Source organism: Podarcis bocagei, assembly GCF_964188305.1.
Source record: "Podarcis bocagei genome assembly, chromosome: 4".
Classification (NCBI taxonomy): domain Eukaryota; kingdom Metazoa; phylum Chordata; class Lepidosauria; order Squamata; family Lacertidae; genus Podarcis; species Podarcis bocagei.
In genome coordinates, this window is record NC_138128.1 from 3,601,579 (window position 1) to 3,626,397 (window position 24,819).

The 24,819-nt window shown below is 47.3% G+C and overlaps 1 protein-coding gene across 2 annotated transcripts; it reads right to left on the reverse strand.

Moving 5' to 3' along the window:
* Positions 1–362: 362 nt before the first annotated feature.
* On the reverse strand, positions 363–23,687 carry PDCD1 (programmed cell death 1). 2 transcript variants are annotated; one of them, XM_081190662.1, is made up of 5 exons: positions 23,437–23,687; positions 11,103–11,399; positions 9,247–9,414; positions 8,046–8,080; positions 363–2,847 (listed from the first exon to the last, which is right to left on the reverse strand). In XM_081190662.1, exons 1-5 carry the CDS (start codon positions 23,441–23,443, stop codon positions 2,629–2,631), a joined length of 726 nt encoding a protein of 241 aa, XP_081046788.1. In that variant the 5' UTR covers positions 23,444–23,687; the 3' UTR covers positions 363–2,628. The 2 variants fall into 2 exon arrangements, with proteins under 2 accessions (XP_081046788.1, XP_081046787.1); XM_081190661.1 differs by lacking the exon at positions 23,437–23,687 and adding an exon at positions 15,949–16,209.
* Positions 23,688–24,819: the final 1,132 nt, after the last annotated feature.

The following is a 24,819-nucleotide window of genomic DNA, read 5'->3' on the forward strand; positions in this document are numbered from 1 at the left end:
GGCCTGACATTTGTATGCACATGATGTAACAGGTCGGCAATGGACCGCAGACCGCACAAGCAGCAGCACTTTGGTTCTCAGAGCTTGCAATGGCAGCAGAGTGGGAAATCTGAACAACACAAGTCACAGTTTCTGCGTAAGTGTGAATAGCATCACAACAGCCTGCCGGGCGCAGTGTGATACAACCTCGCCCTGAGCTGTTGCAAGAGCAATCTCACAGACACATCCCGCTCAACGAACCCAGTGAGAAATTACCCAAAATAAATATAAATTTCCCACATGCAAAACATGGAACACTTCTAAAGGACGGAAAATGCAAGGTGGGAAGAACTTTGGCAAGTTATCAGGCGCTGAAACAGCTATAGGGATCTCACCGATTTATTGATAGAAATTTACATCCTGCCTCCAAGGCAGCTGATAAAATATATACATATCTTTTATATGTGTGCAGATAGATTCCTATAACAATTCCATTTAAAAGGCCTATAGATGATGTTGATGATTTAAGTATCTGAAGAAGTGGGCATGCACACGAAAGCTCATACCAAGAATGAACTTAGTTGGTCTCTAAGGTGCTACTGGAAGGAATTTTTTTATTAAGAATCGCCGTTTGCATGCAAATCAAGGGGATTTACAAGCATAGAGTTAAAAATAGCTGAAAATAGCATTAAAACAGGAGGAGGTTTGAAAACAGTACAAAATGAACACCTAAGACCATGAAAACATCCCATGATGCAGTATTCAGCAGCAATCAGAATACCCCACCACCACACACAAAAAACCCAACCCTTGTATTGACAAAATAGTTTTCTACACTTTTAGAAATAATGGTCAGGCTCTTTCAGGAGTGAGAGAGGTTCCCAGTATCAAACCAAGTATTACAGCCAGAGAATGATTGATTGATTGACTGCTTGCATTTATAACCTTTTCTTTTTCCCCCTCCAAGGAGCTGAAAGTGGCATACATGGTTCCCCTGCTTCTAATTTAATCACCACAACAACCCTGTGAGGTAGGTTAAGGCCAAGAGGCAGTGACTGTCCCAAGGTCACCCAGTGAGCTTCATGGCCAAGTGGAGGATTCGAACCCTGGTCTCTCCCAGGTCCTAGTCTAGTGGCTCCCTCTCTCTACGCTCCAGCCTCTCCCCCTATCCCCTTACCTCTTTCATTTAACCTCCTCCCCACCCTGCGCTGGGCAGAGGGACGGGGGGCTTCCCAGGACCCCCAGGTAAATGAAAGCACCAGGAATTGTGCGCCCAACGGCCATGCTTAGCACCAGATTTAATGGCAATTCCTGCATTTCAGGGGGTTGGACTAGATGACCCCTGGGGTCCCTTCCATCTCTGCAGTTATCGGGTTCTATGCACACAAGTCCCAGCTCTGTCGGAAAGTTGCCAGTCGCTTTTTCCACCTGGGCAGGCTGAGGGCAGACTTCCGAAACGAATCAGCGACAGACCAGAAATGGGTTTGCTGCAGGCTTTGGAAATCTCCGTGTCATCAAAAGAGACGCACATTTCCCCAGGAAGTGGATGACTTAGTAAGATCGAGTCAGCAGAGCACCCACTTCTCGGCATGAGGCTCTGGCGAGTCACTACGAGTCAAGACTGGCACCTGAGGATATAGGCTAGCTTCCCCCAGGAGCCTGGGTTCGGTCTGTTGCAGGAATTTATGTATAGGTTGGGGGGGGGTTTGTCCCTCCAGAAGATATCATGCACATGCAGCCCGCTACCAAAATCAGCACAATCACTTTTGTGACTTTTGTGACTTGTCCCCACAAAACACTTCATCGCAATTTCTTCCTATCTGTTCAAAGGGCCTTTGCTGCACAATACCAAATGTAAGAATTCACTGATAAATGTATCTATGTACTGGCTCACTGGGAAAACTTCAGAAATTCATATAGACATGTGAGCTCAGCTACTCAGCAGCCCCTCTGCCTGAGTGATAATCCCTGGCCTCCTGATACCTGAGGGCCAGACAGGTAGCCATTCCAGAAATAACAAACCCAGATGAAGACAAAAGGGTGTGATTAACTTGGCTGGGAAACAGGGAAATGTAAATATCTCTTTTGTTACACTTGATGGGTGTTTGGTGGAGGGAGAGGGGAACCATGGGGCAGGGTCCAGGATGCTCAGATTACTGCCACCAGACCTCCCCTTTCATGATGTAACCATGATGTATGAGTGATGTAGTTTGGGGGGGTGTAACATGGGGATTAGCAGCTAATAAAAGTTTGGGTTCTCTTTTGTTTGGGGCTTCCATCTTGTTTCACCTGGTGGCAGGTGGGAGTCCTGCCACAACAGTCTTCAGAAAAGACCAAGCCTACTGGCTGCTGTTTTGCTCTGGTATTCCTGGCTACTGTCCTTGTTTTTTGTCCAAGGGAGCCCTCAGATTTCTCCATTAACAGGTCCTATGACAACAGTGCCTCTGAGCATGTGCAGTGCGGCCTGCGTGCTTCTGCAATGCAGTGACAAGGGTTGTCATGCAGAAGATGCGGCTTCCAGGCGCCTTTGAGCCACCGCACGTTCTGACTTTGCAAATGAATCCCCAGTGCTTGCAGTGTGGTCCCGGGACCGTTGAGGAATCGGGGAGAATGCAAAGCTTTAAAGGGTGAGGTTTCGCTTTCGCCCCTTCAGTGTGGCTCCGCTCTGCTGGGGCAGCTCTTGGGTTTCTTAGTCTTTTTGCCTCCTTTGGCAGCGACCGGCTTTTCCGGGGGGAAGATGATGGTGGCATATTCGGTCTGGTCAGAAGCGAAGCGCTCATGGGGGCCTCTCTGAGCGTTGTCCGCTGCCCGGAATTCCAGCACCCCATAATCCACGGTGAAAACGCTCATGGCGTGAGGGCCTTCTTCCTTCAGGTACAGCAAGAGAGGGAGGGTTAAAAAACAGGCCAGTTTTGAGATGGAAAGAAGATTAAAGTCCCAACCAGAGGCGAATGGCTGATGAAGATGATGGACCAGAATGGCGAAATGGACCGGGAAAATCAGAAACCAGGAAGAGAAGAACTTGAAGAAGAAATGGGGGAAACTTTACAACTATCTTAGAGAACACTGTAAACAACTAAAAACGTTGGCAGGGTTTGAATAACGCTTGTAGTGTACAGTGGACGCTTGGATTGCGAACGTGATCCATGCGGGATGCACGTTCGCAACCCACAGCAGCGCGTCTGTGCACACGTGGGTTGCGATTTGGCGCTTCTGCGCATGTGCAAAACGTGATTTTAATGCTTCTGCGCATGCGCGACTGCCGAAACCCGGAAGTAATCCGGAAGTAATTCGTTCCGGTACTTCAGGGTTTCGGCAGGTGAGTAACCCGAAAAAACACAACCAGAAGCAGCTGTAACCCGAGGTATGACTGTACTAGAAATTAGGGTAAAAATGGACTATGTGAGAAAAATAGAGAAAATAAGTGAAGCAGTTGACAAAAGATGGAAAATGGTAACCATGGAAAGGCAGAGAGGAGTCAAAGCATTCAGGGAATCCTAAATGATGAGGCTTAATGTTGGAATTTAAATTTGTAAAGTAAAACTTAATAAAAAAAAGGTTTTACCCCCCAAAATGCCAGTTTTTTGTTGTTGTTTTTTAAGAAGCTACTCAGTACTAGGAACATAGTGAAACTATGGAACTCACTTCTGCAGTGACAGCCACCAACTTGGGTGGCCTCAAAGGACTAGCCATGTCCATTTATATACACCTAAGGAGGCCTGTTCATGTCTTTTTCAAAACCAATGAAGTCACACCAAACTAAAGAGAATTTCTCTTTCTTTCCTTGGGCCCTAGCTTTAAGACGGTCTGATCCAGCAGCCTCTTCCCATGATCTTAATATGATAAATGCATGGATCATTAAATGGAGTCTCCATGTACAAAGGCAATGTATAATCCTGAATGACAGTCCTTCCATGCACTGCTTGTCGACTCTCGGAGGCCTCTGGCCATGTGCTGCCAGAAAGAGGATGCTAGGCAGATGGGCAACTTGCATTTAAAAAGCTCCCCGCATGTAGAAAACCAGTACCGCAAGAAGCATGCTGGAATGTTTCTCCCTGATGCGCTAGTTGTCTACTTGCGTGGAGTTTTAAAGTGCCAGCTGGTGAGCAGACGAAAGAACACATTCCCCTCCTGCGGTTTGAAGTGGGGCTGCCCATTTGGCCACCTGGTTCTGCAGCATGTGGAAGAGACTGATAGGCAGAGTTCACAAATTGCCCCGGCTGCGTCTGCAGGTAAAGTAAAGGTAAAGGTACCCCTGACCATTAGGTCCAGTCATGACCGACTCTGGGGTTGCGGCGCTCATCTCGCTTTATTGGCCGAGGGAGCCGGCATACAGCTTCCGGGTCATGTGGCCAGCATGCCTAAGCCGCTTCTGGCGAACCAGAGCAGCGCACAGAAACACCGTTTACCATTCTGCCAGAGTGGTACCTATTTATCTACTTGCACTTTGACGTGCTTTCGAACTGCTGGGTTGGCAGGAGCTGGGACGGAGCAATGGGAGCTCACCCCGTCACGGGGATTCGAACCACCGACCTTCTGATCGGCAAGTCCTAGGCTCTGTGGTGTAACCCACAGCGCCACCCGCGTCCCTGTGTCTGCAGGTACTTCCCCTTATAAACAGGAAAAACCCCGCAGGCAGAAAATTAGCATATCAGGGAGGAAAAATTCTCGCTCTCCCAGACGTGAAAGTTTACTACGCCTGCAAGGAGCTTTTTATGTGCGGAAGCATGCAGAGAGATAAACCCTCTCCTGTGCAGACTCTGAAGTGGAACAGTACAGAGACTTTGGTATAATAAGGAGGGTTATACCATTCTCGCCTGCAGCTGGTTCTGGGGTGTTCTATCACCCTAGGCAGACCTCAGTATTAGAAATGAGTTGAACTTGGGTGATCAGGGACGGAGGAAGCCTGATGGATGAAATGCTTGGTTTAAATTCCAACTCACCCTCTGCACTAGTTCCCCAAAAATATTGTTATAGGATTCAAGGGTTAGTCTGGATGGCATCTAGGGGTCCCCTTAGGCTGCTGCCCTTCCTATACTGCTTCAAATGTCTGCTGAAAACATTTTTATTTCAGCAGGCCAACCAAGGCACACATGTTAATTGCTTATATTAGTTTGAAAAAGCTTTTTTGTTTTGTTTGGTTTTGTTTTATCTGTGTTTCAACGACGATAATTCTACGTGGGTCCGTTTGCCAGTTTTGGCTGCGATTTATCTTTCAAGCTGGGGACACGGGTGGCGCTGTGGGTTAAACCACACAGCCTAGGGCTTGCCGATCAGAAGGTCGGCGGTTCGAATCCCCGCGACAGGGTGAGCTCCCGTTGCTCGGTCCCTGCTCCTGCCAACCTAGCAGTTCAAAAGCACTTCAAAGTGCAAGTAGATCAATAGGTACCGCTCCAGCGGGAAGGTAAACGGCATTTCTGTGTGCTGCTCTGGTTTGCCAGAAGCGGCTTAGTCATGCTGGCCACATGACCCAGAAGCTGTACGCCAGCTCCCACAGCCAATAAAGCGAGATGAGCGCCGCAACCCCAGAGTCGGTCATGCCTGGACCTAATGGTCAGGGGTCCCTTTACCTTTTATCTTTCAAGCTGCCAGTGGAAGGTTGTGTGACTAAAAGCACAGAAAAACGAGCATCTCAGGAAGATACAGTCATATCTTGGAAGCTGAACGGAATCTGTTCCGCAAGTCCGTTCGACTTCCAAAACGTTTGGAAACCAAAGTGTGGCTTCCGATTGGTTGCAGGCTGAAGCTCCTGCAGCCAATTGGAAGCCGTTGGACTTTCGGTTTCCAAAAATCGTTCACAAACCAGAACAGTCACTTCCGGGAGCCAAAACGTTTGAGAACTAAGCTGTTCGAAAACCAAGGTATGACTGTAAAGGGCTATTTTTCCAGACATTCTGGTTTTCTACGTGCAGGTAAATGTAAGGCCCCTCTAGACATCATTTTTATTGCACAGTCATGATGATTTGTGCTGAGGAGGCTATCAGGGGCCACACACAATCCCACTTTCAATACTTGTTTCCACCAGCAAACATTTCAGGGCTTCATTTTCTATCCGTGCATATCCTGAAACATTAAACAATAAATGTTTTGGTTTATTTCTTGCTCCTCTTTTGCTAGCTACAACACCTCTGCAAAGCAACAACAGGCCCATATATTTGAGATGTAGCACAATTTAAAATCCACTTCTATAATTTTTGTACTCATTCATGTGTTATTTGCAAACAGATTTATTTCTGGAAGCAGGTAACAGGGGAAATTGCGCTCTATTCTGCTGTTTCCATAACTGGCTTCTGTGTCGTGTGGAAGCTCAAAAAAAATAATGATGTGGAAATTACCAGTTAGGGAAGCTTCAGGAAAATAGAATAAACTTAGGGTTGCCATACGTCCTGGAGGGAAATGGATTTGAAAATGGTGCCAAGGCAGATTTACACTGAATTGGCAAAATGTCCAGGAAAACCCAGACGTATGGCAAGCAGGGAGATTAAAAAAAAGAAAAACACTTTGAAAAGCCCCCAAAAAATTTGGGGGGGAGAGATGTTCCCCCAAAATGCCCAACAACTTTGATTCCCCCCCCAAAAAAACCCGCGTTGTGAATGCAGCCCGGCACAATGGGGGGTGCGCAGTGCATGTTGGGGGCGACCACGATGGTACCCCCCCCTCCCCGATGGTGCCAGGGGTGGTATGCTCCCCTGCCCGCTCTTCCTCCGCCAGTGCGCCCAGTGCATCGATCCCCCAAATTTGCCTCTGATGGAGCTACAACTCCCAGAGGGGTTTAACAATTAATCCCACATTCCAGGAAGCTGAGCTCTGGGAATCGTCGCGCCCAGAGGGGAATAGGGATCTCATAGGAGCTCCTATGGAACAACTGGTTGGTTCAAAATTGGGAAAGGAATACGACAAGGCTGTATATTGTCTCCCTGCTTATTTAACTCATATGCAGAATTCATCATGCGAAAGGCTGGGCTGGATGAATCCCAAACCGGAATTAAGATTGCCGGAAGAAATATCAACAGCCTCAGATATACAGATGACACAACATCGATGGCAGAAAGTGAGGAGGAATTAAAGAACCTCTTAATGAGGGTGAAAGAGGAGAGCGCAAAATATGGTCTGAAGCTCAACATCAAAAAAACAAAGATCATGGCCACTGGGCCCATCACCTCCTGGAAAATAGAAGGGGAAGGAATGGAGGCAGTGAGAGATTTTACTTTCTTGGGCTCCATGATCACTGCAGATGTTGACAACAGTCACGAAATTAAAAGACGCCTGCTCCTTGGGAGAAAAGCAATGACAAACCTAGACAGCATCTTAAAAAGCAGAGACATCACCTTGCCAACAAAGGTCCGTATAGTTAAAGCTCTGGTTTTCCCAGTAGTGATGTATGGAAGTGAGAGCTGGACCATAAAGAAGGCTGATTGCCGAAGAATGGATGCTTTTGAATTCTGGTGCTGGAGGAGACTCTTGAGAGTCCCATGGACTGCAAGAAGATCAAACCTCTCCATTCTGAAGGAAATCAGCCCCGAGTGCTCACTGGAAGGACAGATCCTGAAGCTGAGGCTCCAATACTATGGCCACCTCGTGAGAAGAGAAGACTCCCTGGAAAAGACTGTGATGTTGGGAAAGATGGAGGGCACAAGGAGAAGGGCACGACAGAGGACAAGATGGTGGGACAGTATTCAACATGAGTTTAACCAAACTGCGGGAGGCAGTGGAAGACAGGAGGGCCTGGCGTGCTCTGGTCAAGGGGGTCATGAAGAGGCGGACACGACTAAACGACAAAACAACAACATGCAGCTCTCAGCACCCTTAGCAAAGTGCATTTCCCAGAATCCTTTTGGTACGCAGTCAGGACTATGTAAAGTGGTATCATAGTGCTTTAAAGGTCTGTGTCGTAATAAAACATGTTGCAGAATCCCCGTGCAACAGAACAGCTGCCTGGTTGGGCCCGTATCTGTACGAAAGAGAATTGGGGGCCAAACAGGATGTGGTGTGAATTGCATCAGCCAAGTGCCAGCGTCAGAAGGGGCCAACAGCAAGCGAAGCTCTCTGGGCAAAAGGAAACTTACCAAGGGAGCATTTTCATCCTGCAGTTTTTCTTCCTCTGCAAAAGGATACAAGCAGTTAGAATTCATGCGTTGAGCATGGGGCTACCTTTGAAGGTGACACAGAAACTACAACTCATCCAGAATACGGTTGACTGGGAACAGCTGCCAGGACCATATAACACCAGTCCTAAAAGAACTACACTAGCTCCCAGTACGTTTCCGAGCACAATTCAAAGTGTTGGTGCTGACCTTGAAAGCCCGAAACGGCCTCGGCCCAGTAGACCTGAAGGAGCATCTCCACCCCCATTGTTCAGCCCAGACACTGAGGTCCAGCTCCAAGGGACTTCTGGCGGTTCCCTCACTACAAGAAGTGAGGTTACAGGGAACCAGGCAGAGGGCCTTCTCAGTAGTGGCCCCTGCCCTGGGGAATGTCCTCCCATCAGATGTCAAGGAAATAAACAACTATCTGACTTTTAGAAGACATCTGAAGGCAGCCCTGTTTAGGGAAGTTTTTAATGTTTGATGTTTTATCGTGTTTTAATACAGTGGTAGCTCTAGTTACGGACTTAATTCATTCCAGAGTTCCGTTCTTAACCTGAAACTGTTCTTAAGTAGAGGCGTGCTTTCGCTAATGGGGCCTCTTGCTGCCACTGCGCTGCCGGCACACAATTTCTGTTCTCATCCTGGGACAAAGTTCTCAACTCGAGGTAGCTCTTCCAGGTTAGCGGAGTTTGTAACCTGAAGCGTTTGTAACCTGAGGCGTTTGTAACTCGAGGTACCGCTGTATTCTGTTGGGAGCTGCCCAGAGTGGCTGGGGAAACCCAGCCAGACGGGCGAGCTGTATTTTTATTATTATTTTTATTATTATTATTATTATTATTATTATTATTATTATTATTATATAACAGGCACGTCCAATGATCTACCGGTAGATCGCTGGACGCCTGTGGTAGATCACCGTAGATTACTGGCTCCCCCAAAGAAGCTCAACAGATTTGACTCCCCTAAAAAAGCTCAACATTTTTGTTTTGCGCCCCGCCAAAACCGGGGCTTTCCTACCTAAAAAAACGTTCAACAACTTTGACCTGAACCCCCCAAAAGGGGTAGATCACTGCCAGCCTTTAACTCTGTGAGTAGATCGCAGTCTCTTGGGAGTTGGCCACCCCTGTTATATAAGATGCCCGGGAGAGAGGAAATTGGGCCAACCAGCTGAGATGCCCACCTTGCCTTCTCTGGATGAGGTTAAAGAGGTAGTAACACAAAACTGGGAGCACCAGAAACAGCCCAACACCGACGACAGCAAGGAGGATCTCTCCGTGATCTTCCCTCTCCTCTGACGGCAGTCCAGGCTTCGTCTCCTCCGACGGTAGTTCAGGCTCAAGTTGTTTCTCTGAGGGTTTGGAACAGAAAAGCAAATTCACTGACTGGCTCCAAAATGTTGGGTCCATCCCAAGGCTAATCCAGCATAAGAGGATCATGCTTAGCACTTTTCCAAGAGTCATTGCAGAGAGTGTGGGGCTGACTCTCACCCACATAACAGGGACAGTCTGGGAGCAGCCTTGGTTCCAATAGAGTTAATATGATTTACTTCTGAGTCTACGTGACTGCGATCAGGCATGAGGTCAAGGCCACTAAAATAATCACACCCGTTTGCCATCAACCTGTCTGTGCTTTAAAATGACCAAGGTTGACGCATTGATGATCCATCTTTTCATGTCCTATATTTGTATTACCGTATTTTTCGCTCTATAAAAATTAAGGGGAAATGTGTGTCCGTCTTATGGAGCGAATGCAGGCTCCTTGGCCAACGCGAAGCCTCCGAAGCGCAAAGGGAGAGCTCCCCCCACGCTCCGGAGGCTTTGCGTTGCTTTCGCTGAAGCCGCCTGAAGCCCCTGGAGCGCAGCGCGAACTCCCGCTGCGCTCCGGGGGCTTCGGGCAGCTATTCGCAAGCCTTCCGAGCACGGCATGAGTTCCCGCTGCGCTCCAAAGGCTTGCGGATAGCCGCCTGAAGCCTGAAGAGCGAGAGGGGTCAGTGCACACCGATCCCTCTTGCTCTCCAGGCTTCGCTTCACTGGAGAGGCGCTGCACAGTTTTCCCTCTCTGCGCAACGCCCCTTCAGCAAAGCGGGAGGAGAAATGGAAGGGGCTCCATTCCTCCTGCCGCTTCGCTGAAGGGGCGCTGTGCAGAGAGGGGGAGAATTTATTTTTTCCTGTCCTCCCCCTCCTATGGTCCAGTGCGTCCTATAGAGTGAAAAATACAGTATATAAGATAAGCCCATAAACTGAGCCAGTTAATCAATCTACTTGGAAACTAGCAAGAATCTGCAGGTACATCTTCACTGAGTTATCCACGATGACCTCAAGGTCTCATTCCTGATCAGACACTGTCAGTTCAGACCCCCATGGGAAAATAGGATGACTCAATCTTTTGGTGTGGTACAGTGGTACCTCAGGTTAAGTACTTAATTCATTCTGGAGGTCCGTTCTTAACCTGAAACTGTTCTTAACCTGAAGCACCACTTTAGCTAATGGGGCCTCCTGCTGCTGCTGCCGCACGATTTCTGTTCTCATCCTGAAGCAAAGTTCTTAGCCTGAAGCACTATTTCTGGGTTAGCAGAGTCTATAACCTGAAGCGTATGTAACCTGAAGCATATGTAACCCGAGGTACCACTGTATTACCTACCCTTTTGGAAATCCTTGATTATTGATTTCCATGGTACAATTTTCGGTAAAAACATTTTTGTTTAGGTAAGCCAGTTGGACACGACTAAACAACTAAACAACAACAACCAAGCAGTTTATAAAGTTGCTTTGAGGTTTAATCTGTAGTTCTTTCAACTCTCAGATTATTGTTGCAAATTTTTCTTACCGGTGATTTTATTGTTTCATCGTTTTTTCCGTAAACTGCTTTGAGGTTTTCGCTTCTTACAATGAAGCGGTGCATGAGTTTTGTTTGAAAAATAAATAAATGTTGTACATTCCCCAACATACATCAGTTCTGCTTTGCTGACAATGAATCGCATTTGCCACTCTCTCACCCATCTGCACCCATAAAGCGCCAGAACGACTTGTATCAAACCTGTTACTGTGAGGTTCGCCCTGTTGCTTTCTGTCAACTTCAGCGAAGGGCAGATGAGGCCACAGAAGTAGGTCCCGCTATCGTTCATCTCTAAGTCCGAGATTTTAATTTCAAAGGTCGTCGCGTTCAGCATGGTGGGGCTATACTTCCTTTTTCCAAGGTCCAGTAATTTCGGCTGCTTGTCGTCACCCAGTTTGTACCAGTTAAGGGAATAATGTTGAACAGTCTCCGACAAGCGACAGGTGAACTTGGCCGTCGCTCCCATCGGTTTATCTAACTGCGATGGACGAAAGGTTGCTGGCGAAAAGAGACCAAAAGCAAAGCGTATAATCAGCACAGCAAGCTTGGCTCGGTTTAATTGGTAAAGGTAAAGGAAAAGGGACCCCTGACCGTTAAGTCCAGTCGCAGACGACTCTGGGGTTGCGGCGCTCATCTCGCTTTGCTGGCCGAGGGAGCTGGCATTTGTCCGCAGACAACTTCCGGGTCATGTGGCCAGCATGACTAAGCTGCTTCCGGTGAACCAGAGCAGTGCACAGAAATGTCATTTACCTTCCCGCCAGAGTGGTACCTATTTATCTACTTGCACTTTGTGCTTTTGAACTGCTAGGTTGGCAGGAGCAGGGACCGAGCAACGGGAGCTCACCCCGTCACTGGGATTCGAAGCAAGGCGTATAATCATCAATCTTTATTACAGTCCAGAGACCCAACAAATTGTTACAAAGCAATACACAATTCATGCAGTCTACCTCCAGGTTAAACAAGCATTTTGTTCAGAATATAGGGACCATTGGTTCTTGCAACCACCGATAAAAACTTTGCCACTGCTAATGTTCTAGCATTTGTCCGGTCTTCCAATAGGAACCTGACATAGTGAGCCTCTGATTTTCCCAGGAAAGGTACCAGCAAGGGTAGTATCAGTTCAGCCCTGGCTTGCTCATATTTTTCATGGTGCAACAAAATATGTTTTATGGAATCGATGTCTTGAGCACACGAGCAAAGTCTGTCCTGGTAGGGAACTCCTCTCAACCTGCCATCCAACACTGCAGAAGGAAAGACATTTAGTCTGGCTTTGGTGAAAAGCCTTCGATAGTTTGGTACTGTCAGGTTTTTAATGTAAGATGTTATCTTAAAGACATGCCCATATTGTACTCCTACTGCCAGCGGACTACAGACTGCGTGTGATCGAGATCGCAAGTCACTGTGTGCATTATCCCATAATCTTTGCTTTAACATCTTTTGGGCGCCTTCATAACCCAAGTAATACAGTTGGGGGGGGAGACCCATAGAGGTGGTATAATCAGCACAGCAAGCTTGGCTCGGTTTAATTGGTAGATCAGTCCAATAAAGCTTTCAAGGCAGCCTTCTGCAATAGGGAGTCACAGCATCTAGTTGGTCCCCATCTGGGCAGCCCCTGGGCCAAGGAACAAATGGCAAATATTCCCTGACCCTCCAAGTGTCCCCATTTTCAAGGGACAATCCCAGATTTACAGAAGCTGTCCCGGTTGCTGATTTGGTCCCAGAATGTCCCGTTTTTTTCTTGGGAGGTCCCTATTTTCATTAGAGAAATGTTGGAGGGCAAGGAGTTATGCGATTCCCCCCTCCCCAAGTCAAGGAAATAAGGAACTATACAACCTTCAGAAGACATCTGAAGGCAGCCCTCTATAGAGAAGTTTTTTTAAAAAAATGTTTAGTGTTTTATTAAGTTTTTATATGTCAGAAGCCGCCCAGAGTGGCTGGGGCAATCCAGTCAGATGGGTGGGGTATAAATAATAAAATTATCAGATGATTGGAAAATGTTTATTGTATATATGGAAAATAATTGTGTACAGCGGAAAACGCTGGCGGCATTAAGATAAACTCAATGGATGTAATAATGGAAAACTGATTGGTATAGTTTGGGTAAAATACGCAAGGATATAAGATATGTATGATGAACCATGGAAAGGGAAGATGGGAAATCATTGATGTCTTAAGTATGTAAAATGTTTATCTGAAATTGTAAAAGAGAAAATTTAAGAAAAATCATATTAAAATATTATTATTATTATTATTATGCAATAGGACGTCCCTATTTTCATCAGAGGGTATTTATTTCCACTTTGCAGTCCTTAGTATTATAGAAGTTTATGCAATTATTCAAGGCCCTAAACGGCCTCGGCCCAGTATACCTGAAGGAGCGTCTCCACCTCCATCGTTCTGCCCAGACACTGAGGTCCAGCTCCAAGGGTCTTCTGGCGGTTCCCTCAATGCAAGAAGCAAAGCTACAGGGAACCAGGCAGAGGGCCTTCTCGGTAGTGGCGCCCGCCCTGTGGAACACCCTCCCATCAGATGTCAAAGCGAAAAACAACTACCTGACATTCAGAAGACATCTTCTGGGAATGTTTTTAATGTGTGACATTTTAGTGTATTTTTGGTCTCTGTGGAAGCCGCCCAGTGTGGCTAGGGAAACCCAGCCAGATGGGCAGGGTACAAATAAATTATTATTATTATTATTATTATTATTATTATTATTATTATTAAAGGTTTCCCCACCTCTCTCATAACAATGGATCCGGTGGACTTCCCATGAAGGTGAAGGCTGGAAGACAGCACAGAGTTAAACTGTGGAACTCACTGCCTAGCTTCCCTGCCGCACTGCGACTGAGAGTTAAGTTTTTCACATTAGTTCCCTCTGTAACAACGGCCCCGTTAAGGAGGGGACAGTTGGACACACACACACACACCCTTCATATCGGCACACACAGTCTTTAGAGCTCAAGGATAAGTCTTCAGGCACATAACAAATATATTTCCTTAGCAGAACTTGTAATCAAGCATTACAAATAAAGAACGTCAATGAGGATAACGCAGCATAAAACCTTACAAAATATTAGCATTGGGAAATTTTAAATATTGATTATTGAAGGAGAGCTGAGAAACCCTGATTCAATTTGGATACTCCAGTTCTGAGCTCCACACTTTAAGAAAGATATTGACAAGCTGGAAGATGTGTAGAGGAGGGGCCTAAGATGATAAAGGTTCTGGTTGGCCATCCAGAGGTGGCCACCTGCATTTTGTGGCTGTTAAATTATGCTGAGAGCAGTGGCGGCAGCAACATCATGGAGCAAGGAGTTCCGCAAGATGATTTTCCACTTTGGCAAACCACCCCCTAGCTTGAGTTCATGAAATTTCTACTTTTCTTTTTCCTCTGAATTAACAAATTCAGCACATAATAACGACCTTTCTGGTTCAGATCAGAGGCCCATGCGGTCCGACATCTGCCTTCCTTGGTGCACAACCAGCCCCCCCCCCCCCGGGAAGTCTGCAAAAAGAGCTTGTAGTCGACCCCTACAGTTTCTCCCCGAACAACCGGCATCCAGAGCATAGACTTTGATGCCATCATGAAGAAGAAGAAGAATTTATTTATATCCCACTCATCTGGCTGGGTTTCCCCAGCCACTCTGGGAAGCTTCCAGCAAAATATTAAAATACAATAATTAATCAAATATTAAAAGCTTCCCTAAACAGGGCTGCCTTCAGATGTTTTCTAAAAGTCAGATAGTTGTTTATTTCCTTGACATCTGGTGGGAGGGTGTTCCACAGGTCAGGCGCCACCACTGAGAAGGCCCTCTGCCTGGTTCCCTGTAACTTGGCTTCTCGCAGGCTCTCAGAGCTGGACCTCAGCATCCGGGCTGAACGATGGGGGTGGAGACGCTCCTTCAGGTATACTGGACCGAGGCCGTTTAGGGCTTTAAAGGTCAGCACCAACACTTTGAATTGTGCTCAGAAATGTACTGGGAGCCAATGTAGATCTTTCAAGACCAGTGTTATGTGGTCTCGGCGGCCACTCCCAGTCCCCAGTCTAGCTGCCACATTCTGGATTAATTGCAGTTTTTAAGTCACCTTCAAAGGTAGCCCCACGTAGATACCATTGCAGTAGTCCAAGCGGTAGATAACCAGAGCATGCACCACTCTGGCGAGACAGTCCGCAGGCAGGGAGGGTCTCAGCCTGCGTACCAGGTGGAGTTGGTAGACAGCTGCCCTGGACACAGAATTGACCTGCGCCTCCATGGACAGCTGTGAGTCCTAAATGACTCCCAGGCTGCGCACCTGGTCCTTCAGGGGCACAGTGACCCCATTCAGGACCAGGGAGTCCTCCACACCAGCTCACCCCCTGTCCCCCAAAAACAGTACTTCTGTCTTGTCAGGATTCAACCTCAATCCATTAGCCGCCATCCATCCTCCAACCGCCTCCAGACACTCACACAGGACCTTCACTGCCTTCACTGGTTCTGATTTGAAAGAGAGGTAGAGCTGGGTATCATCTGCATATTGGAGAACACCCAGTCCAAACCCCCTGATGATCTCTCCCAGTGGCTTCATATAGATATTAAAAAGCATGGGGGAGAGGACGGAACCCTGAGGCACCCCACAAGTGAGAGCCCAGGGGTCTGAGCACCCATCCCCACCACCACCACTTTCTGGACACGGCCCAGGAGGAAGGAGCGGAACCACTGTACAGTGGTACCTTGGATTAAGTACTTAATTCGTTCTGGAGGTCCGTTCTTAACCTGAAACTGTTCTTAACCTGAGGTACCACTTTAGCTAATGGGGCCTCGTGCTGCCACCGCACGATTTCTGTTCTCATCCTGTTCTTAACCTGAGATACTATTTTTGGGTTAGCGGAGTCTGTAACCTGAAGAGTATGTAACCTGAAGCGTATGTAACCCGAGGTACCACTGTATAACAGTGCCCCCAGCTCCCAGCCCCTCGAGGCGGTCCATAGACCTGAGAATTCACCTCCCGCCCATTCCTTGGGAGTTAAAGCATCAGAAGCCGCGTTCAGATGAGCACACCGGTTACATACCAGACTGCTTGGCGAGGAGAGCAGACCGGCAGAAAAGTAGCAATAAGACCATTCCGGCCCACTCCACCTGATGTAGGCTCTCCATTGTCCCCTCGGGAAAGCTGGTCAGGGCTGCTCAGAAATCACACCCTGGTCCCAGGATTCAAGCTGCTCTGAGGCAGGAGTGTCAGCGGGCCGTTTTCCAGCCCGCCATCCCTGCGGAGTTGGCTCTCGTTGTGCCACCGTTGCTCTGGAAGCCACCTGACGGCGCCAGGAGCAGAACTGAACTGTCCCCATCGCCGCCTGCCCCAGAACCCCAAAGCTCCCCCTCCCACCCATTTTTCCCTCTCTGCCTCCTACCACGGCGGGTTTCACATGCTGGGTAAAGGTTTAAAGGAAACGTCAGCGCGCCAAGGATTTGATGCACGAGACCACAACAAAAAGGCGGCAGAGCCGGGTGAGAGAAGAGACATCCTCCCGCACATTTCGAACCCCACGCATTTTTTTTGTTTGTTTGCAAACTGCTGCGTTGCCAGAAAGTGACGCCACGAGGGAGGAAGCAGCCTCACATAGGAAAGCAGTAGCAAGAAGAAGAGACACATTTTCCCTCTCGCCGTTCCGTTGTGACCAAAAGCTACCAAGACAGCAGGCTAAACGTGTCCACGTCTCCAGGGTCTCTCTTCTGGAGTGAACTAATTCAGATTAACAAATTCACTGAGGTAGTTTGCAAATCTCTGAATTACACCTAGAAGGGTTTGGATTTGATATCCCGCTTTATCACTACCCAAAGGAGTCTCAAAGCGGCTCACAATCTCCTTTCCCTTCCTCCCCCACAACAAACACTCTGTGAGGTGAGTGAGGCTGAGAGACTTCAGAGAAGTGTGACTGGCCCAAGGTCACCCAGCAGCTGCATGTGGAGAAGCAGGGAAGCGAACCCCGTTCACCAGATTACAAGTCCACCGCTCTTAACCACTACTCTGCCCCAGCTGCAACAAAACATGTCCCTCCCATTTCAGCCTTTACAGCCACATCAGAAGCTGCAACCTTCCAAGAGTTTGACTTCAGCCCCAAAGGCACCCTCTTCCACTGTCTCCAACAAACCATGCCAAACATTTCCGGGAGATCTGAACATGCATTGAGCTCCTTCTGCGGTGAAAGTTTGGGTGATTTTTAAAATTCAATTCCCTTTCAATTTCAATCCAATGATTTTTCTATATAGGGCTTTCGTTGCACCTAACTTATGCAATTGATTGTGGCCATTGTGCATTTGTTTCTCTTGTGGGAAGAGGTGTTAATGTTCTGCTGTTATGTTTTACTTATTTTCATGTTTTTATCCTGTATTCTACTCTGCGAACCGCCTGACATCTCATGATGGAGGAGAGTACATAAATCTAATAAATAAAATAAATAAAAGTACCTTTCTGGGAAGTGAATAGCTGTTTTTATAGGGCAGGGTCAGGGCACTGTGGATAAGTTAATGCACCAAGGGATAGGTGGGCCAGAAAGGTTTGGGAACTGATCAACAGCTATGATCCATGATGACAGCTGAATGGAACCCCCCTAATACAGTTTATAATAATTATAATAATAATTATAATAATTTATTACGTATACCCTGCCCATCTGGCTGGGTTTCCCCAGCCACTCTGGGCGGCTTCCAACCGAATATTAAAAACAACACAGCATCAAACATTAAAAATTTAAGTTTACCACATAACACACGCACACACCCCAAACATTCTGCTGATAAAAATCAGGGCACAGGTCTCACACCTCCTTCCCAAAGTCCGGGAAGCTGTGCCAGCCTTTGGGAAGGAGGCGCGATGCCCTGGCAGGGTGCAAGAGCCCTCTGTCCTCTACCCCAAAGCCCCTTAAGTGCTTGCCAGGTTTGGGAATGTTACAGGATTTTTTTATAATGATTGGGGGGTTGCCCTTCCAGCATGCAGTGTGCAACACCCCCCCCCTTTTTGTTCACACACACAGTGTCTCCTCGAAGCACCGCATAACGCGCAACACCACACCATTTCCAACATTGTTCTGTTCGGGGGGGGGGCTTGGGACATGGGTGAGGGCAGCCATAACCCCAAAAGCGTGAGCTCAGGTACTCAGCAGCCCCTCTGCCTGGCTGATAATCTACCTGAGTGCCAGACAGGTAGCCATTCCAGAAACAGTAGCAAACCCAGATCAAGATGAAAGGGTGTGATTAACTTGGCTGGGAAACAGGGACATGTAAATATCTCTTTTGCATCGCTTGATGGGTGTATGGTGGAGGTGGAGGGAAGGATTGGGGGCAAGCCCTGATGCTCAAGGTTTCTGTCGCCAGACCCTTCCAATTTGTGATGTATTCGTGATGTGATTTTAGGGGTGTTGCGGGTATCTTTGTAAAACTGATAAAGGAGGGAGCCATCCTTTGTTCTGGGCTCCTTCCTGCTTATAGCATCTAGATCAAGGGAAGTAATAGTGCCACTGTATTCTGCTCTGGTCAGACCTCACCTGAAGTACTGTGTCCAGTTCTGGGCACCACAGTTCAAGAAGGACACTGACAAACTGGAACGTGTCCAGAGGAGGGCAACCAAAATGGTCAAAGGCCTGGAAACGATGCCTTATGAGGAACGGCTAAGGGAGCTGGGCATGTTTAGCCTGGAGAAGAGGAGGTTAAGGGGTGATATGATAGCCATGTTCAAATATATAAAAGGATGTCACATAGAGGAGGGAGAAAGGTTGTTTTCTGCTGCTCCAGAGAAGCGGACACGGAGCAATGGATCCAAACTACAAGAAAGAAGATTCCACCTAAACATTAGGAAGAACTTCCTGACAGTAAGAGCTTTTCGACAGTGGAATTTGCTGCCAAGGAGTGTGGTGGAGTCTCCTACTTTGGAGGTCTTTAAGCAGAGGCTTGACAACCATATGTCAGGAGTGCTCTGATGGTGTTTCCTGCTTGGCAGGGGGTTGGACTCGGTGGCCCTTGGGGTCTCTTCCAACTCTATGATTCTATGATTCTATGATTATCCCCTGTGGTGGGTGGAACTTCTGTTGCAACAGTCTCTGGAATAAAGACCAGGCCTGCAGGCTGCTGTTTTGCTCCTAATTTATTGGCTGGTGTCTTTGTTTGGTAGTCCAAGTGAGCCCGGGAATTTTCCTACAACATTAAGAAGCCAGGAGGACTCCAGCTCTTGTGCCCAGGGCCAGATTTAGTTTGATGAGGCCCTAAACTACTGAAGTTAATGGGGCCCTTTATATGTCCAGCTGTCCTTTGTCAACAACAAACTGTCACCGTTTTTTTGTGTTGAATACAGTGGTGCCCCGCAAGACGAATGCCTCGCAAGACGGAAAACCCGCTTGACGAAAGGGTTTTCCGTTTTTGAGCTGCTTCGCAAGACTATTTTCCCTATGGGCTTGCTTTGCAAGACGAAAACGTCTTGCGAGTGTTCCAATTTTTTTTCACTCCCCCCCCCTTTTTCTAAGCCGCTAAGCCGCTAAAACCCTTTTAGCCGCTAATCCGCTAAGCCTTTAATAGCCGCTAAGCCTTTAATAGCCGCTAAACCGCTAATAGCGCTAATCCGCTAATAGGGTTGCTTCGCAAGACGAAAAAACCACTAGACGAAGAGACTCGCGGAACGGATTAATTTCGTCTTGCGAGGCACCACTGTATATGCTATATGGTAAATGATGGACCTCAAAGTTATCTCAAGCCATTTGCACATGTTGCCATGCGACCAGTCCATGCAGAATGTAGGTACCATATATATAGAAAGGAGCAAACCAGTGATATTTGAGGGAGCAGGCGAGCAGACGGGGCCCATTGCTTACACCATGGGAGCCAATAATAATAATAATAATAATAATAATAATAATAATAATAATAATAATTTATTTATATCCCACCCTCCCCAGCCAAAGCCGGGCTCAGAGCGGCTAACAACAATAAAAGTAACACAATGTTCTAAAATCAATTCATTTAAAAATCAATTCAGAATCAGATTAATGGCAACCATTGGGCTAGAGTTCTGTGAGGATTGCCTAAGGAGGGGGTCAGACTGTGCCTTGGCCAAAGGCCTGGTGGAACAGCTCCGTCTTGCAGACCCTATGGAAAGATGTCAAGTCCCGCAGGGCCCTAGTCTCTTGTGACAGAGCGTTCCACCAGATCGGGGCCACGGCCGAAAAGGCCCTGGCTCTGGTTGAGGCCAGCCTAACCTCCCTGTGGCCCGGGATCTTCAAGATGTTTTTGTTTGAATACCGTAAGGTCCTCCGTGGGACATACCAGGAGAGGCAGTCTGTTGCAGTTTGTAGGTTTTATTTTATTTGTTTTTTATCTTATATTTTGGAAATGTACCTCCGGTGCTTCATTTCCTTTAATTTTTTAATTGTTTAGCTTATATGTAAATCTGGCACTGCACGTGCCGCCTTCCACTGCAGGAACTGTTTCTGCAGTGCTGCACAAAATTGGGGCGCCCCGGGACAGAGGCAGAGAAAGCATGGCTGTCCCTCTTAAAAGGGGGCGCCTGGGAGGAGGTATGTGATCGGATGCTCTGGCTTTCACAGTAAAAGGCCCCCACTCCAGCACCCTGTCTCCCTTTCCCTTTTCAAAACGAAATCTGATCGTTCAGCAAGAAAAAGCTAATGGTGCGTTTGACAGGAAATGATTCACAGCCTTCGCCCTGTGCATTTAATGATTTCTCAGAAATTAGGAGAATTTGCATAATGCTCCGGTACTAATGGCATCAAGAGGTGTTTACACTCTCACATCAGAACTGTTTGACACTTTTGTTTGGCTTAAAACCACCCCGCCAAAATAAAAAAGAAAGGAAAGGAAAAGGAAAAAAGGGTGAGGTGGGGAGAACGTTTTCAGAAACCATCTGCAAATTCATCCACATCTTCAAAATAAATAAAAAATTGCATGCACATGAAAGGTTATACCCAGAACAAACTTGGTTAGGGTGCTACTGGACTATTTTTGTTATTTTTTAATTTATTTTGAAGGTGTCAGACCAACATGGCTACCTACCTGAATCCACATCTTCAGTTATCCCTGCAGCAATTAAGAACAGCAAGCATATTGTTTATTAAAGGAGTATAATGAGAGGCTTGCCTGGTGCCATCATTATATATCTTTAGGTGCCAGGCGGAAAACTTTCCTCTATAATCATGTCTTTGGCCTTTAGCCTTTTAGAAGTGGGTGAGATGTTTTTTGGAGTATTTCTCATTTCTCTTGGTTTTAATAGGAAGACTGGGAGATGTCTGTCTGTTTGGCTGTGAGGTCCTTTGAGTTTCCCTGGGCTAGATGAAGCGACGATCAAATTTAATAAATAAAAAAATAAGAAGAACCTGCTGGTTCAGTCCAGAGGCCCATTGAGTCCAGATGCCCTAGTATTCAGAAGCATTGCTCCACAGTGGGAGGCAGAGCAGACATCATATCCATCGATAGCCCTATCCGAAGACATCTGAACGAGGGGTGCCAACTTGAATAAATTATTATTGTTGTTGTTGTTGTTGTTGTTGTTGTTGTTAGAATTTATATACCGCCCTATACCCAAAGGTCTCAGGGCAGTTCACAGAATAAAATCAAAATATAAAACCACAAAATACATAATCAAAATAACAACAATAGCCGCCGCCCCCCCAGAAAACCCACTACATTTTAAAAGGGCATAGGGTGTCCATCAGGCCAATCAAAGGCCTGGTTAAAAAGGAACATTTTGCCTGGTGCCTCAAGGTGTATAATGAAGGCGCCAGGCGAACTTCCCTGGGGAGAACATTCCACAGACGGGGAGCCACTGCAGAGAAGGCCCCGTTCTCGTGTTGCCATCTTCTGGACCTTTTAAGGAGGGAGCATACAAAGAAAGGCGTCAGATGGTGATCTCAGGGTCCGGGTAGGTTCATATGGACCCTTGAGGTGTTGCCATCCTGAGCCGCTTAAGTCTTTATAGGTCAAATGGGGTAACTGTGCCCCTGAAGGACCAGGTGCGCAGCCTGGGAGTCATTCTGGACCTACAGCTGTCCATGGAGGCGCAGGTCAATTCTGTGTCCAGGGCAGCTGTCTACCAGCCCCATCTGGTACGCAGGCTGAGACCCTACCTGCCCGCAGACTGTCTTGCTAGAGTGGTGCATCCCTGGTTATCTCCCGCTTGGACTACTGCAATGCGCTCTATGTGGGGCTACTTTTGAAGGTGACCCAGAAACTACAACTAATCCAGAATGCGGCAGCTAGACTGGTGACTGGGAACGGCTGCTGAGACCACATAACACTGCTCTTGAAAGACCTACATTGGCTCCCAGTATGTTTCTGAGTACAATTCAAAGTGTTGGTGCTGACCTTTAAGCCCGAAATGGCCTCAGGCCAGTCTAGGAACATCTCCACCCCCATCGTTCTACCCGGACACTGAGGTCCAGCTCCAAAGGCCTTCTGGTGGTTCCCTCGCTGCGAGAAGTGAAGTTACAGGGAACCAGGCAGAGGGCCTTCTTGGTAGTGGCACCTGCCCTGTGGAACACCCTCCCACCAGATGTCAAGGAAATAAACAGCTACCTGACTTTTAGAAGACATCTGAAGGCAGCCCTGTTTAGGGAAGCTTTTAATGTTTAATAGATCATTGTATTTTAATATTCTGTTGGAAGCAGCCAGGAGTGGCTGGGGAAGCCCATCCGGATGGGCGGGGTATAAAGAATAAATTATTATATATTATTATTATAAAAACTGCACTTTGAATTGGGCCCGGAAAATAATTGGAAGCCAGTGCAGCCGGACCAGGATCAGTATGAGATGCTCAAACCGTCTTTCTCCAGTGAGCAACCTGGCCACTGAATTCTGCACCAGCTGAGGTTTCTGAACCATCTTCAGAGGCAGCCCTATGTATAACGCATTGCAGTAATCTAACCTTGAGTTTACCAGAGCATAGACAACAGGAGTTAAACTATCCCTGTCCAGAGGCAAAGCAAGGGGGGTGCAGTGGGGGCAGCCCGCCCCAGGTGTCATCCCAGGGGGGTGACAAAATCCCAGCCGGGCCCAATCACGCCCCCCCCCCCGGCTGGGCCACAGCACCGGATTGCGTCCCCCAGCTGGGCGCGATCGCCCCACTCCATGGAGTTGTAGGCGGGTGGCGTGTCTGTGCTCCCAGCTGGAGAAGGCAGGCAGGGGAGAGGACGGGTAGGAGGCAGGTGAACAAACAATGGAGGGGGGAGAGAATGGGTGCTGCGCGTCCTGCCCCTCCCTATGGGCCCTGCCCCAGGTACCCAAGAGGGTTTCTTCACCACTGTCCCTGTCCAGATAGGGGCATAGCTGGGTGTGGCAATGTTCAGGGATGCAGGAGAGGATATATTGTCTGATTATATCCTTTTCCAACTTGTGTTAACAAGTTCACAATTTAGCAGAGTAACATTCCCCTTTTTAAACTTGCAGCGGATGCGTTTGCTCAGGCTCACTAAAGCCTCTATAATAACTGTTCTGGTATTTCCCCCTTATTCCCTCATAAAAGATAGGACACGGCACAGTATTCTATAAAAAGGTTTACTCACACGTCATTCTGTTCACAATAGGATCCCAGAAGGCAAACTTAGCTTAGAAAAGTAACATACACCTAGAAACTATCTCATAAGGAGACAGTCCCTCTGGAAGCCAAGAGAGCATCTTTGGCTAAGCAGATGTTACTTCTTCGATGCATGTAGTCAAAGAGAGAGAGATGGCTGCCCTGCCCTGTGCTTTTGTCGTTACCTGCACAGGTGAGGCCACGCCCACCTCTAGTCACATGCAGAGGAAGTCTGTCCCAGCCCAGAACGAAACAGGAAGTTTACCTGCTGGCTGGACAAACATTCCTCCCCCTGTGTAAACATCTTCACTCTAGGAATGTTGTACTTGACTGCTCTTGTGTTTCACATCCCACACTGGGCCACCAGCCAAAGCTGATGGAAGGTACACTGGGCTTAGCTTCCTCAAATATTTTGTGGTGGTGGGGGAGAGAGAGAGAGCAAAGGAAGCTTGGCCCCTAGTATTTGGTTCCTGTGTCTGAAGGCAGCCCTGTATCAGGAAGTTTTTGCTGTGTGGTGTTCTGTTGTGTTTTTGTATATTCTGTTGGGGCACAAAAATAAATCATCATTATCATCTCCATGAATTTGTGCAATCCTCTTTTAAAAACATCCAAGTTGGTAGCCATCACTGGCTCCTGCGGGAAGGAGTTCCACAGTTTATCTATGTGCTGCATGTAGAAGGACTTTATCTCTCCTGAATCTTCCAGCATTCAGCTTCATTGGCCACACGCTTTAAAAAGTCTTAATCTTCTACAATACTGGTGGCATATGGTCCTCAAAAAGCCATTTGGTTCTTGTGTATTACTGAGTTTGGAGATATTCTCTATTTCCAGATTCTCAAGTAGATGAAGAAGTCGCTGTCTTGGATGCATTATTTATTATTGTTAGTTAATTAGTTTGTTGTTTATTAAATGAGGATAAAATCGAACCCCACATTGAAGGCTCTGTGGGGCTGAAGAACACTCCCCTGGAAATATCCAACCAAGTAGGACCGGAAGCCAACAAATCTGTAATGCCCATCTTCTGTTACTTCAAAACTGCTCGTTTGCTTTATTTATATATCAGCGAGACATTGATCTAACTTGCCCAGGCAAAAATGCAAGGAGCTGTTTCCATCTGAGGCTTTGTGAGAACTCAAAAAGATCATGAAAGATCTTCTTTCTTAGATGACAGCTGATAGCATCTATCTAGTCAGCATGGTCAAAGCTCACCTTCCCTCCCCCCTGACATTTAAAGTAAAAGGAAAGCCAAAATTATCTGTGATGGGCTGAGTGTCTAGAGAACATCTGCAAACTCAGTTGAGATTTCTGCCCCTGATAAAGGATACCGTCTACCTGACTCTTTCCATAGAGCATTTCAGAGTGGGTGTCATCG

Coding starts and splice junctions, on each gene's coding strand:
- PDCD1 (XM_081190661.1), bottom strand. CDS start 16,033: ATGGAGAGCCTACATCAGGTGGAGTGGGCCGGAATGGTCTTATTGCTA. Junction 9,415..11,102: donor GGCGAACCTCACAGTAACAG/GTTTGATACAAG, acceptor CCAAACCCTCAG/AGAAACAACTTGAGCCTGAA. Junction 8,081..9,246: donor CCTCATCCAGAGAAGGCAAG/GTGGGCATCTCA, acceptor ATCCTTTTGCAG/AGGAAGAAAAACTGCAGGAT.